The 13,371-nt window shown below is 39.3% G+C and overlaps 1 protein-coding gene across 1 annotated transcript; it reads right to left on the reverse strand.

The window, feature by feature from the left end:
- Nucleotides 1-3,536: 3,536 nt before the first annotated feature.
- On the reverse strand, nt 3,537-6,644 carry RAG1 (recombination activating 1). The gene has a single exon (XM_050336698.1). The coding sequence runs from the start codon at nt 6,642-6,644 to the stop codon at nt 3,537-3,539; it is 3,108 nt and encodes a 1,035-aa protein (XP_050192655.1).
- Nucleotides 6,645-13,371: the final 6,727 nt, after the last annotated feature.

Genomic DNA, 13,371 nt, shown 5'->3' on the forward strand with positions numbered 1-13,371 from the left:
GGGTATTAGAACAGCCTAATGATGAAAAACATCCACAATTTGAATGAAAAGTAAGACTGTTACCATGAAATTATGTGCATCATTGAAAAACTGTTAAGAAATCAGAAGCGTAAATATTTATAAGATCTTTATTTTAAACTGAATTAGGAAATTAATTAGGAAACTGTAATACATTAAGAAAAAATAAAATTATGAAGCCATGCAGTGAGACAAAACAAAGAACTCAATGTAATCAGAAATTAGGGTGCTGTAAATATCTAGAGTTTGTTTCTGTACTACCTGACTAAAAGTCAAAGTTGATTTGCTTTAAGACAATAGAATTATTCATGTGAGGGAAAAAAAATATGTAGTACAAGGATCATGGCTTCTAACACAGTTCACATCATTTCATAACATGGCAATTCACAATACAAAGCCCTTGAATAAAACAAAACAACAAACATAATGTGATTGTATATAAAAATTACAGCCAATACAATGTCAGAACAAGACGGTAATTATTTACCATGTATTACTGAAGGATTTGTACCAATTATTACCATAAAAGAAGAAAATGTGGAGGTTTGAAAGAATGCCGTGAATAGAAGTGTCTCCATATTTCTAAAGCCTCTTCAAAATCAGAAAGCTTAACAATAGGCTGCATAACCAAATGATGCACCTGTCTGCAGTCAGGATTTGTTTGCCCTCATGGCTCAGTGCATGCAGCACTGTTATTTTAGTTCTGTTTACAAAAGCTTGTACCTACCCTTTCAGTACTGGTTGTTCTAATGAGCTCCAGATTCTCAACTGATTTACAGAAGATGGCAACAATGGGGAAATAGAAGATTAAACCAGACTCAAATATTACAAAAAAACAGAAAAGAAAAAAACATAGTAGTACTTCTTTGTGTCAGCTATCCTGCCCAGAGCTGGTAGAATGTGAAATGTGTCTTTCTGGCTTAATAATATTTCACAAAAGAATACTTTTATGTCCCACTGCGTTTCTCTATCCCCATCCAGGTTTTGTTCAGTCTGATGAGTTACCTCAGGATATAAGGCTTGTCTTAAGAAATCATACATGTAAGGATAAAACTTACTCAACCCTTTTGAAGACAGTGAGACAAATCACTTGCTATTACATCAGCAGCCTGTTAAATTGAATTTGGAATTTGAAAATGTTAACAGAGTCATTGAAATTACTTGTGCAAAATTAACAAAGTCTGGTCTGTCACTCCACGACACATACTCATTGCAATGGACGAGTTTGGATTACTTGGGGGTGAAATTCATTCCTATGCAAAAAGCAACAAAAATTGTATATACCACTTAAATGGAGAGAAAATCACAATGAAATGAGTTGAGACTGTTAAACAAATCCCTAATTTGTTCAAGCAAAATCAAGGATAAAACATAAGGTAATACAGTTGTCCAAAATACATGTAGAGAGAAAAAAGAAAAGTGTTCAACTATTTGTATAATGAAATATATGTTGAACAAAATTAAAACTGTATCTGCATTTACTGCTAAAAGATTTTCTTTATACCTCATATTTACACTTCTAGGGAAACAGCTATATTTGTGATCTACATTTATTGGTAAAGAATGATACTTACGTAAAACTAGTTGTTATGCCATGTGATAAATACTTGTTTTCAAACAAATTAAAAAAAAATTATTCTAGAAATGAACAGTCACTAAGTGCAGATATATAGACATACAGGATACACCATACAAAAGATCCTGTAGTCCTCATGACTGCTAAAAAAAAAGGCCTTATTTCCAAACTGTGGTTTGACATTTAAACTATGTTCAAAGAAACCACGTTAAACCAAAATCCTAAATTACAGAATACTTGTAAAATCGTATTTTAATTAATAAAAACCAAAAGAAAGGCATAGTTAGAATAACACCAATATTTGTAATACTTATTAACACTTAACTCTATTTTTCATTGTCCATAAATGGTAAATGCCAGACCCTCAAAGATATAATAAACAACATGAAGAAGATACGATGAAACAAACCTCAGACCATTAATTCTTTTAAGTTTGTTGTTCACTTACACTCAGAAACCAACTGCTGCCACATCAAAATAAAAAAAAGAAAAAGCAGGTTCTTTTAGATCCGTGCTTTGATTGTTTCCACATTTAATCTTGTTTCAGAAATACTACTGCAGTCAGAGAAATATCCTAGCTACAGATGCAAATCTGAAAGGCCAGATGATTTTGGGGCATCTCAGGTACTTGAGTATGTTTCATGAATATGTAATTGAATTATCATATCATTTTAGTATATGAATATAGTAAATATCACTTCAGAAAGATAAATAGCAACTAAACACTGAGTAATAATTTAAAATATGTTATGCAGAAATTTCAAGACAGTTCATTGCTTTTTAACTAGTCATGTATGCAACTATCTTTGAGGTAAATAGATATAATTCCTCTTTTTCATATTTGGAAAATGAGGCTGTGAGTGTGTTATATCCCAAGTGTGAAAAAGCTCTGTGTCAGATACAGCTGGAGTACATCAGCAGCAGTCGGTGAAATATCCTACTGGCATCTATCTTATCAAAGTAATAAACATCTTCTGGCAAATGGGACTGCTGTGACTAAAGTCACTTGGTGAAACTGTGGGCCTGCTGGTATTAATGATGATTTACTGGTGACTTCAGTGAGGCCAGGAATGCATTCATTATACCTGTACTAATACAAATTGTACTATATACTGAAGTAACCACAGAAATCTAAAATGCTCATGGAGCTGTAAGCTACACAGCAGAACTTGAATGTGCTTTGTATAATGAGATAACCACAAGGCACCGTAAATCCTGACTTAGGAGAACGAGTTTGCATTTTAGAGTAAAGAGGCTATGATAAAAATATATTTTAAAAACTTCAGCTACCTTTCCTATAACTTCATATAGTAAATTAGCATGGTGATATCACCATCTGCTCCAAAGCAGTACTACAATATATATGTTAAAAAATAGAATATGTGAGATCAAAGTTTGCATCTTTAGTCAGTATTTTATACAAAAATAACTTTATGCCAAATCACTTATCCAAGTGTCTCACTGATGAATCTTTACTTATAAAAGCCAAAGAACCATCAAATAAAATAATCAAACCCTTGTAAAAAGTAAATAGCAAAATAGTTCTAAAAAGTAAAACAGAACAAACAGCTATGCTCCCTTTTTCAGCAACTGTCTTAACTCTCCAGAATGATATTCCTTCCAAAATAATACTCTCTATAAAACCCTGTTTACTTTGACTTTATCACTTAGAAATAACACTCTAAGACCAAAACAAAACGGAGACCCTTCTCTACACTTTGTTTCTGCTTTCATGTCATACAACAACTAGTAAATGCACCAGTGCATTGCCTCTTGGAAACTCCCAACAGGCATGGTGTTTATTAAACTCCTCTCAGCACCTTTGATAGGGAGTGAAAAAATGATCATTTCAGACTTCCCTGTACCTCTGCAGGTCTGAAAAAGAATCTGCTTCCTTGCAGAAAGACATCATCACAAACCCAACACCAAAGGTGGTTTACATTTAGGGTGCTGCTGAATCATTTTTTTCCAAGACCTCCAGTGGCAAGGAATCACCAAAACTATCCTCTGAATCAATGGTGAAGCTCTGGCTTTTTAATGTTTTATGAGCATTCATGAACTTCTGGAGGTACTTAGAGGTATATAGCCAGTGATGTTTCAAGACATCCTCCATCTCATAGAATTTGGACTGCCTGGCATTCATTTTTCGGAATCTCCTAAACAGTTTGTTTCCAGATTCATTTCCTTCACTTGCCCAGGCCCCTATGGATCCATCTCTTTCAATGATTTCAGGAACATGAGCAAGTGTTTTGTGGAAATAATTTGTAATCTTGCCTTCATATCTGTACTTGAACTTTGTAGATAAGAGCTCAGCAAAACGCTGTGAATTGTAGCTATACTGGCACAGCAGTTCGGGGCACTCCTTGGCAGGGCATGAGGATCGCCACACTGGCTTCATCTTCAGATAAAGGTCCATCAGTTCTTTTAGGGCTTCATGCCTTTCCTCACACTTTATTAATTCACATACTGCCTCTACTGCCTCTTTGGACATGAGCTTTCTAGCAAAATTTCCACTCATCTTCATCATAGGCTTCAAGTTCATCTTCTTCCTGAGGTGTTTGTCAAGAGTCAACTGCCACCTCTTCCTCTCCTCTTTAGACACATCAGGGTTCTTGTAAAGTTCACCAATCTCCATCTGGAAAATCCTGTAGAATTCTGTTGCATTGCCAATGTCACAGTGCAATGCATCTATGGAGGGAACAGTCTCAATAAAAGGTTTGGCTGAAACACCCTTCACTCTTTCACGGAGCTCATCAACAGATTCATGGTATGGGTTGGACCTCCATATTTCATATCGCTCCAGATTTTCAGCATGGCTCCTGGTTATGGAGTGGAAGACCAAATTCTGAGATGCCTCCAAGCGAGTTGCATCACACAGGGTACAAATGTAAGTGGAACCTGAGGCCTCCAGCCCTTCCACTTCCCGCACAAGTTTCTCATCATACCCTGTACCCCTAAAGACAAATCTGAATGTTCTCAGGATGCCTCCCATTTCAAGCAGTAGTTCACTGTTTTTCATAGCCTCTCTTTCTGCTATGAGAGGGCTCAGGATTGCTGTTAGAGTTTCATGATCTGATTCATCAGCCAGCATAAGGCACAAGGGCTTGCAACACAACTCTGAATTTGGCTTTATTTCCTCAAAGATCCTCTTGCTTTCATTCCCATGTGCTATAGCAATGTTCATAATTGTGAAAGAAAAGCGAACAGCCTTCTCTGGGACAGCAGGCCCACTTCCATGCTTCTCACTGACATCTCCCATTCCATCACAGGACTCTTTTATTACCACAGTAAAGGGGCCATTCAAATAGTCGTCCAGATTTTTTGCTTTCATGCCTTCCAAGATCTCCTCCTCCATGTCCTTTAAGGCACAAACCAAGGCTGCATCATATCGAAATCTCTTTGCAATTGTGTCTACTGGGTAGTCATCAACTGAAAGTGGCAATCCTGATAGACCATCTATAATTCCTACTTCTGTATTAGTGGATACATTTTTCAAGGGAGGTTTCCACTCAAATGGGTGATAACCTGGTAGGAGGGCTTTCTCAGCAGTGCGAAGAGCATGCAAGGGTTGGAAGATCTGCCTCCCAGTGACAGCTTTTACAGTTCTATACATTTTATGGTACTGGCTACAGCTGAGAAATGTGTTAACTCGGATTGCCAGACAGACAGCAGGATGAAGTCCAGATCCCCTTCCTTGCATTATAGCCTCCAATTCATCTGCTTGTCTGTGTTCATTTTTTGCTCTTAAAGCTAGAAGGAACAAAGTCATGCATACAGCCTTTATATCACCACCCTCTTCTTTCTCGGCAAAAGCCTTGACTTGACGTTTCAGTTCCCTCAGACGATGTTTCTGAGCTCTCCTTGTCAAAGATAGGAGATGCTGCCTTGGTCGGCCACCTTTATTTACATAGCTGTAGAGCTCTCTATCTTTCATCTCCTTGTGGTTGGAGAGGTGTTGGCCATATTTTCCATGCAAAATCTCTTCATCACATTCCTTTACAGGGCATCTTATACCCAGGCTATCAAGGATGTTCAGGAAGGATTTCACTGGGGTTACCAGATCAGTCGGGAAGCAAGGATACCAGCAGGAGGGGCAATAGCTGCCCATAACCTTGATACATTTAAGGATGCAAGTTCTGCAAAACAAGTGTCTGCATGTTGTTTCCACTGGATCTGCCAAAATATGCTCACAAATCTGGCAAGAAATTGATTTAATGAAATCTACTGGGTAATCAACAGCAAGCAGCTTGGTGCTGAGATGTATATTCTTGCAATTGACAATCTCTTTCATTAAATTTTTGTTGTTTATCTTTGCCTGGTTCTTTACTCCTCTGTTTAGTCGAGCACGTTCCACAGTGGTCTTCACACGTTTGCCTTGCTGTACACTTGGTGTCTGGCTTTTTCTCTTGACCCCTCGACTGGTAGTATGGCATACGTCACAGTTTGGGGAGTGAGGTTGCCACTCCATGGTGCTGTTCCTAGGAAAATATACCTCACATAGAGTATTACTGTATTTTCTATGGATAATACTCCAACAGTTGTGACAAAACCGAGTGGGATGGACAGTATCAACATCCCCTCGCACATCAATCTTGAACACCTTAGCTATAAGATCTGGCCAAGAGGTTGCTTTTTTTTCTTTCTTTCTCAGAAGACATAGAGTTTCATCATCCACAGGCCCATGCACTGGATGAGTTCTCTTGTAGCAATCAGTTTTAAATGAAACTCCACAGATGCGACAAAGTTGCTTCAGATTGTTCTGATGAGCTCTGTTGTCTCGTGTTTTCATGTCATGGGCCTCTTCCTCAAGTGCCTGCCTATTGCCCATTAACTCCATCTTTTCTTCTCCTGACACTGCTTTATCTTTATGCAGTATGATTTCTTTGTTTGAAGAAGCAATCCCTTCTGCCTGATCTTTGTTTATGTGCTGCCTGTCATCAGTTGTTTTTTCAAATGATCGCACTTTAAAGAGCTTGAATTTCCATTCAGAAAATTTTGCATATGGATGCTGAATTTCTTCAGGTAGATCCATTTGGGATGCTACTGACATCTTCAATCTGACAGAAACCAGATCACCTGAGAAATAGAAAGATGTAGGTCAGCTTATTTTCCAAATTAACAATAATGCCATGGGTTTTAATAGAACCGTTATAATCACTTTAACTGAGAAATATTTTGAAAGTGAGTTACTCATCCAAGACTCCTAGTGAACTGAGAGGCTTCAACAAGGCTGACCATTCAATATCTCAGATAAGTACCAAATTGTGTTTTGACTTTGATCCTGATGCATTAAGTGTCTATTAGACCACCAATCTGGTATAAATATCCAAATCTGCCCTCTTCCTTCTTAGGCCTGACTGAACTTACCATAAATAAAGCTATTACAGATAACAGAATTAAATTCTGAAAGTTGATGAATTTTTATGTGAAACTGAACTCCGTTGGTGTCTGAAAGGTACAATATTGTCTGTCTCATGCTGTATTATCTAAATCAGTGAGACCATTCCTCTCACACTACTTGTTCTGAATCTGTTCTGAAGTGTCTAATACACACCATTCCACATGGGCAGAACATACTACTCAATCCCAGTCTATACTTTATTCAGGCCCCAGTTTTGTAAGGTGCTTTGGGTTGTGCTTAATGAATGTGAGTAGCTCCATAAAATGGGAAGAGTGTATCCTCTATTGCTGCAAAGGACTACAGTTCCCTGAACTCTAAAGAAGATACTGCAATGTATACTGGCTGCAATTTGATGTAGAGAAAATATTTATATAGATTGTACACTACTCATCTGTTTAAGTACCCTGCTGAGAACTCTCTCTGTAAGGATTACTAGTACTGGAAAGCTGAAAATGTCTGTTTAAATTTGACCCCAATTTTAGCTTTCATAGAGGTGCAACTAAAAGTAGTATCAATGTGGTTTCCATGGAAATATAATGTGTATAAAAATAAATACAAGACTTTCACCTCAAACACTGAAACTTTTTGCTACTATATTAGCCTCAGAAAATAAAATTGTGTAGAAACAACAACAAGAGTAACTAACCTGTTTTTCATTACCTGGCTATGAGAAGTGCACAAAGTAAACAAAGAGTATAGAGAAAATTCAACTATGTTTTCTGATTTATTTTGGTTTTATTGATCTGACTGGTGCAAGTAATAAAAATGGGGAAAACTACATGAAGACAATGTACTAGAACTAGAAATGACATGGGTATGGCTGTGGTTGCTTTAACAGATTATATCATCACTTAGCAATCCACATAACTTGCTAGAAACCTTAGTTCAGTGTCTTTTCAGGAAGTGTCCTTCTTTAAGAAATACATCCAAGTCATGGTCTAAAGTGATGATGCCCAGGGTGTTTCTGAGATTATTTCATTTATAACCTTTTGATAAAGCATCACTTCATCATAGCCTTTCAGAGTCCATTGGGAAAGGGATTGCATGAATTTATTAAGTTCTACACCCAGAATGACATATCAGTATGCTTAGCTCTTTCCTGAAAAATTGAGTTTTACTTCAAAATCTTTCATTAGGTCTTGGCAACTAAAATTTAGGTTTGTTTTCTTCCCAGCTTCTCTTCATTCCATCCCACTGAGAACAAGCTGCCCATATGACTGCCCCCATCTGCACACATTGTTCTGTCCAGCTGCCTGTGCTACTAAATATCTCTGTCTGCACTGCAGTCCCCTGCTGTCCATCACTGATCCAGCCTGGCAACATGCTTGCTTGTATTCTGCTGTGCATAGTTCTGTGATGTGCAGCTGTGCACAGATGTATTCAGAGCATTACTACTGCCTCACTTTCTTGGCTGCATCCTGTGACAGACTTGGTAAAATTTATCCACTGAGCAGCAACCTATTTGCCCCTGAATAGTTCTTTGCTCCCACCACCTGCAGAGTAATTGAATAGCTAGTTGCCCTATCCTGCTCACAGATCCTTTTATTCTACATAACACCCTGTGCAATTTTGTGCAATTTCCCCATCTCCAACAGCACCTTCAGAATCTCTTAAATCATGAGCAATTCCTTTTCTGGGTGGTATCTAAAGAAACAGACAGCACTGAGTACATTTAGAGCAAAATATGTAATACTTTCTTTACTCTTCTAACTCTTTGAGTAAGTGCCACTGTAGTGTCATACTCATCTCGAAACCCATGACCTGACCCTTGGTATCAATCACCAACTCGAATCAGACAGGATTTACTCCTGCTAAAGAAAAGTTTAAGCATTTTTTTTCTCTCTTTCACTGAATGTGTTCTGGAAGAAATGAATGACAAAGAAGTCCTCTCAGGTCATGAGATCTTTGCCTTCTGCAGAAGTTAATTGTTGCCAACAGGCTAGTCATCAAACACTTTGAACTGCCTAGCTCCCAGGCAATGGAGATTTCAGCAGCTACCTTAGGAGAGCTAGAAATATTTCCAGTGCTAGGAATATTTCCTGCTACTCATGCTAAATTTGCCTGTGTTCTGTTATTCTAGTTGGGGGTCTCACTGAACAATCTTTTTTCTCACTGCCTACCACACTCAGATTCTTGTGGAGAGAACCCCAGGCATGAATTTCCAGCCACGGTTATTTAATCAAGTCAAACAGCTGTGTTCAGTATTGCCTCTTTTTATCTTGAAAAGAGAAAAGAAATCCCTTTTCTCCCCAGATCACAGTATTTCATACACTTCTGAAGACAAGCAAGTTTGCAATACTTTTGTTCAAATCAAGCAAGACCTTGCTTTATAGAAAGTCTCTCCAAAATGAACAGAACAACCTCTGAAGTGACAAAGCAAGTATACAATAAAATCTTGACCTGCGCATTAAACCAGGAAAAGGAATCAACACTAGGATGTCCTACAAGCATTTGGGATGCTGTCATTAATACTGCTAGCCTACCTTCAGCTTGCTGTCAGTTTGTAGAGCTGCTGCTATGTCTGCTCAGTTTGTTCCAAATGTCAAGCTCGTTTGCTCTCTCTCATGCATGCTTTCACTCATTCTGTGTTCCTTCTGCTTTTTAAAGACAACGTAGTGCTGTTTATCTCGCTTATCCCTGTCCCCCTGAGCTCCCAGTGTGACCCTGGTGTTAACCACAGGTTACTTGAACTAAACACAATACAGAACTCTCAAATCCAGGTGGCACCTGGCAATTTTTGAGGCTTAACCACAAAATTCATACAAACAAGGTCGTGTTGTGTAAGACTCCTGAGTTGTGAGATAAGTATGCAGACTCTCTCTGAGGAGCACCTGCACTGTTTTTTAACACAAAGATTTGAATTTGGCTTTCTTCTTTATAGTTTCATAGCTGGTTTCTTCACTGTTAACTCTTAGAGAGCAGAACCTATTCTCTGGCCACACTGGTGCCACATGTCAAAGCTATTTCATTGGAGATTAATGTCCCACATCCTCAGGTCAACAGCAACCAAGCTTCTGGGGTTTGGGTGAATTGACAACAGGGATCACAAATTGTGTTTCTTCTGATACCAGTATTCAATTTTCATGGATATTGCCTCTTTCATGGTGTGTGTCTGGGGTTTTGAAGGCCCTGGGCAGGGAGGACAAATCAATAATATGGAAGTTAGCTATATGTATATTGAGTAACCGTTAGATACTAACCAGGTATATAGCTATAAACAGTAGCCAGTAGAGTGTCTTTCCTGAAGAAGCCCAAGAAGAAGATTCAGGCTTAGTTTCCACAGAGCAACTGCCTCAAAAACTGACTCAAAGTGGAAAGAAACCAAATTTTTTAATACAACAGCAACCTGAAAGTTTTAAGTCTCCACACATAACATTGTGCAAAAATTCTAGTGATCCATCAAGTCCTTTCAAATGTGAACATAAGTTCACACTCCAGAAGTAGGAATTTGCAATAGTTGCATAACTACATCAACACCCAAGCATTTTTAACTTCTTGGAAGACTCTGTGATGCTACAGTACTCAAATCCATTTTCGACTTGCATTCTCTTCCCTGAGAAGCTGGCTAAGGCAGGCCATCGGGCTTTGATTGTGAGTCAGGATCTCCCAGTTAGTGTGCCTCCTACCTGAAAGCAGCTGATGTCAGACAGAAGAAAAATCAGCAAAAGTTGTACTGTCTGACATTTGCTATATCTAAAAGAGGTGAGAGGATTTCCACTCAATTTCCCACTCTATTATCCACTCTGACGTTGCAATGCTTTCAATTTTTAGAATCATAGAATCTTTTAGGTTGGAAAAGACCCTTAAGATCATCAAGTTCAACTGCAAACCTAACACTGCCAAGTCCACCACTAAATCATGTCCCTAAGTGCTATGTCAACATGTTTTTAAATACCCGCAGCTATGGTGACTCAATCACTTTCCTGGGCAGCCTGTTCCAACACTTGTTCAGCCCTTTTCATGAAGAAATTTCTCCTCATATCCAATCTAAACCTCCCCTGGTAAAACTTGAGGGGAGGCCATTTCCTCTTGTCCTATTGCTTGTTACTTGGGAAATAGAGGAACCCCCACCTTGGTACAACCTCCCTGAAAGGAAGATATTTGTAAAGAGCAGTAAGGTCTGCCCTGAGCCTCCTTTTCTCCAGGCTAAAAAACTCCAGCTCCCTCAGCTGCTCCTCACAGAATTGTGCTCCAGACCCTTCTCCAGCTCTGTTGTTCTTCTCTGGACATTCTCCAACACCTCAGCGTCTTTGTTGCGGTGAAGGGCCCAAAACTGAATACAGGATTGAGGTGAGACTTCCCAAGTGCTGACTACAGAGGGTCAATCACTGCCCTGGCTCTGCTGGCCACACTATTTCTCATACAAGCCAGGGTGCCATTGGCCTTCTTGGCCTCCTGGGCACACTGTTGGCTCATGTTCAGCCAGCTGTCAAGCACCTCTGGGTTCTTTTCCACCAGGTAGCTTTCTAGACACTCTTCTCCAAGCCATTCTCTGATGATGATGTCTTGGAGAAGTGGTTAGTCCTTAGTCTTTGTGCCACATGAGAGACCAACAGTTCCTACTAATTAGTGTAATGATTCATACTAGAGCAGTAATGTATCAAGAAAGAAAATAACGTATGGAATATGCAATGCATGGAGAAAGTAAAAAAAAGTTCAGGTATCAAACCCTCTATCCTTGCTCAGATTCTGACACACACAAAACCCTAATGTGAAATAAATCCCAACCAGAACTATCTGAATGAGATTGTCAGGATAAGGTGGAAAAGAAGTCATAGAGGTCATTCCAGGCCAAGGCAGAATGGGACGAAGATGTAATGTCTGAGGTATTTATATAGCTCTGAGAATATTAGCTGGCTAGGCCCTGAGTTCAGCTCTTCAGCTGTTTTGCCTGGACTTCCTAACAACCTGCCTATTTTTACTATTCACTCCCTAGCATTTGAAGAGACCTTTTCAAAAAAATATCAGATCAGGCTGCAATACCAGATATCAATCAAAATCACTCTCTGCAGTCACATACTGAATTCCTCTCTTATCTTGAAATGGCAGGCACCACTCCCAGACAATATGGCATTGTTAGTATTGAGGAATTTCGGGCTCTTTGAGAAGTTTAGCAAATCTCGCCCTCTGGGGTGCTTATTCAGAACTTCACCCAGGTAGCTGGCTGCCTGTCCCACTCCCCCAGGAGCTCGAGTTTGCATGCAAAACTGCACTGTACAGGCATCAGCTTCTTTATCAAAGGAACCACATGAGCGTACATAAGCCTAGTCAAGTGCTTTACTTTCAAGTACCCAGGAAATCACCTTGAAAAATATTGTCTTGTAGGGATACAGCAGGCAACTAAAGATTTTAATTTATCTGAAATTGCTACAGCTTTGGATGTGTTTTATGTCCATATGAGCACAATTGCTCATACAGTTTGAGCTGCACAGATGCAGTGCTGGAAAATGTTTTTACTGTACCACTGGCACCACCGAGTGGAGAAAAGCATTTTTGCATTGCTTTCTGTTACAGCATGTATGTGCATTAATATATGACCATGGGCCTAAGCCATACAGATTTGGAAACTCTTCTGAATAAAAGCATTTAATTTAAACTTGGAATAAAAACTCCAGATAAGTTCCTTGAATCCTCAATTGAAATAGGCTGGGCAGCAATGCTCTGGGCACCTTGCCAATTAGTAAAAATAGTATTGTTTCAGTCATAGAAAACCCTCCATCTAAGGATATTTTTTTATAACACTTTGTAATGATAAATTTCCTCATTTTACAGCTAATGAAAGTAGCATACAGCTTGATCACTCAGCAGGAGAAAAAGGATAGCTCTGAAATTCAGCCAGTTGTCCAAGAGAGGGTCCACAAAGTATTTATTTGTTTATTTACTCTTAATATCATTACTCCTGTATTGTGATACTTTGAAGTCCTATGTAATGGCCCAGATATCTCTCTCCCTTCCCCTCTCCCTCCCTTCCTCTTAGCTTCCTGGCAGATCCTAACAAGAAATGTAAATATGTTTTGGACACAAACAGTGCTCGGAGGGGTGTGTTAGCATCTGGGATGCGCCTTGGCTCCAGCAGCACCCTGGAGCCTGAGAGCTCAGCACTGGAGGGCGACAGGCAGTGTAGCGATGGCATCGGCCACTGATTTCCAGCTCCTAGGGAGTGCGGCGTGTGGACAGAGGCACTGAAAACCACTGAAAAAGTGGCTTCACAACCCCTCCATCCCCGGATTATATCCTCCCAAACGCTGGGAACAGTAGCTGGTTTTTTGCATTTAAATGCGTGTTAATACGAGATTCTTGCCAAGAAAACTCTCCGATGCAAACAACCGAATTTCCCTCGTTCGCTTCTAAGGAAATGAAGATGTCTGTGTGTTCT

The sequence above is a fragment of the Myiozetetes cayanensis genome, unplaced genomic scaffold (genome assembly GCF_022539395.1).
Source record: "Myiozetetes cayanensis isolate MyiCay16 unplaced genomic scaffold, myiCay2020 scf6-25, whole genome shotgun sequence".
NCBI lineage: Eukaryota > Metazoa > Chordata > Aves > Passeriformes > Tyrannidae > Myiozetetes > Myiozetetes cayanensis.

What these genes read in the sequence shown, in the direction of transcription:
- RAG1 (XM_050336698.1), bottom strand. Translation starts at nt 6,644, where the DNA reads ATGTCAGTAGCATCCCAAATGGATCTACCTGAAGAAATTCAGCATCCA.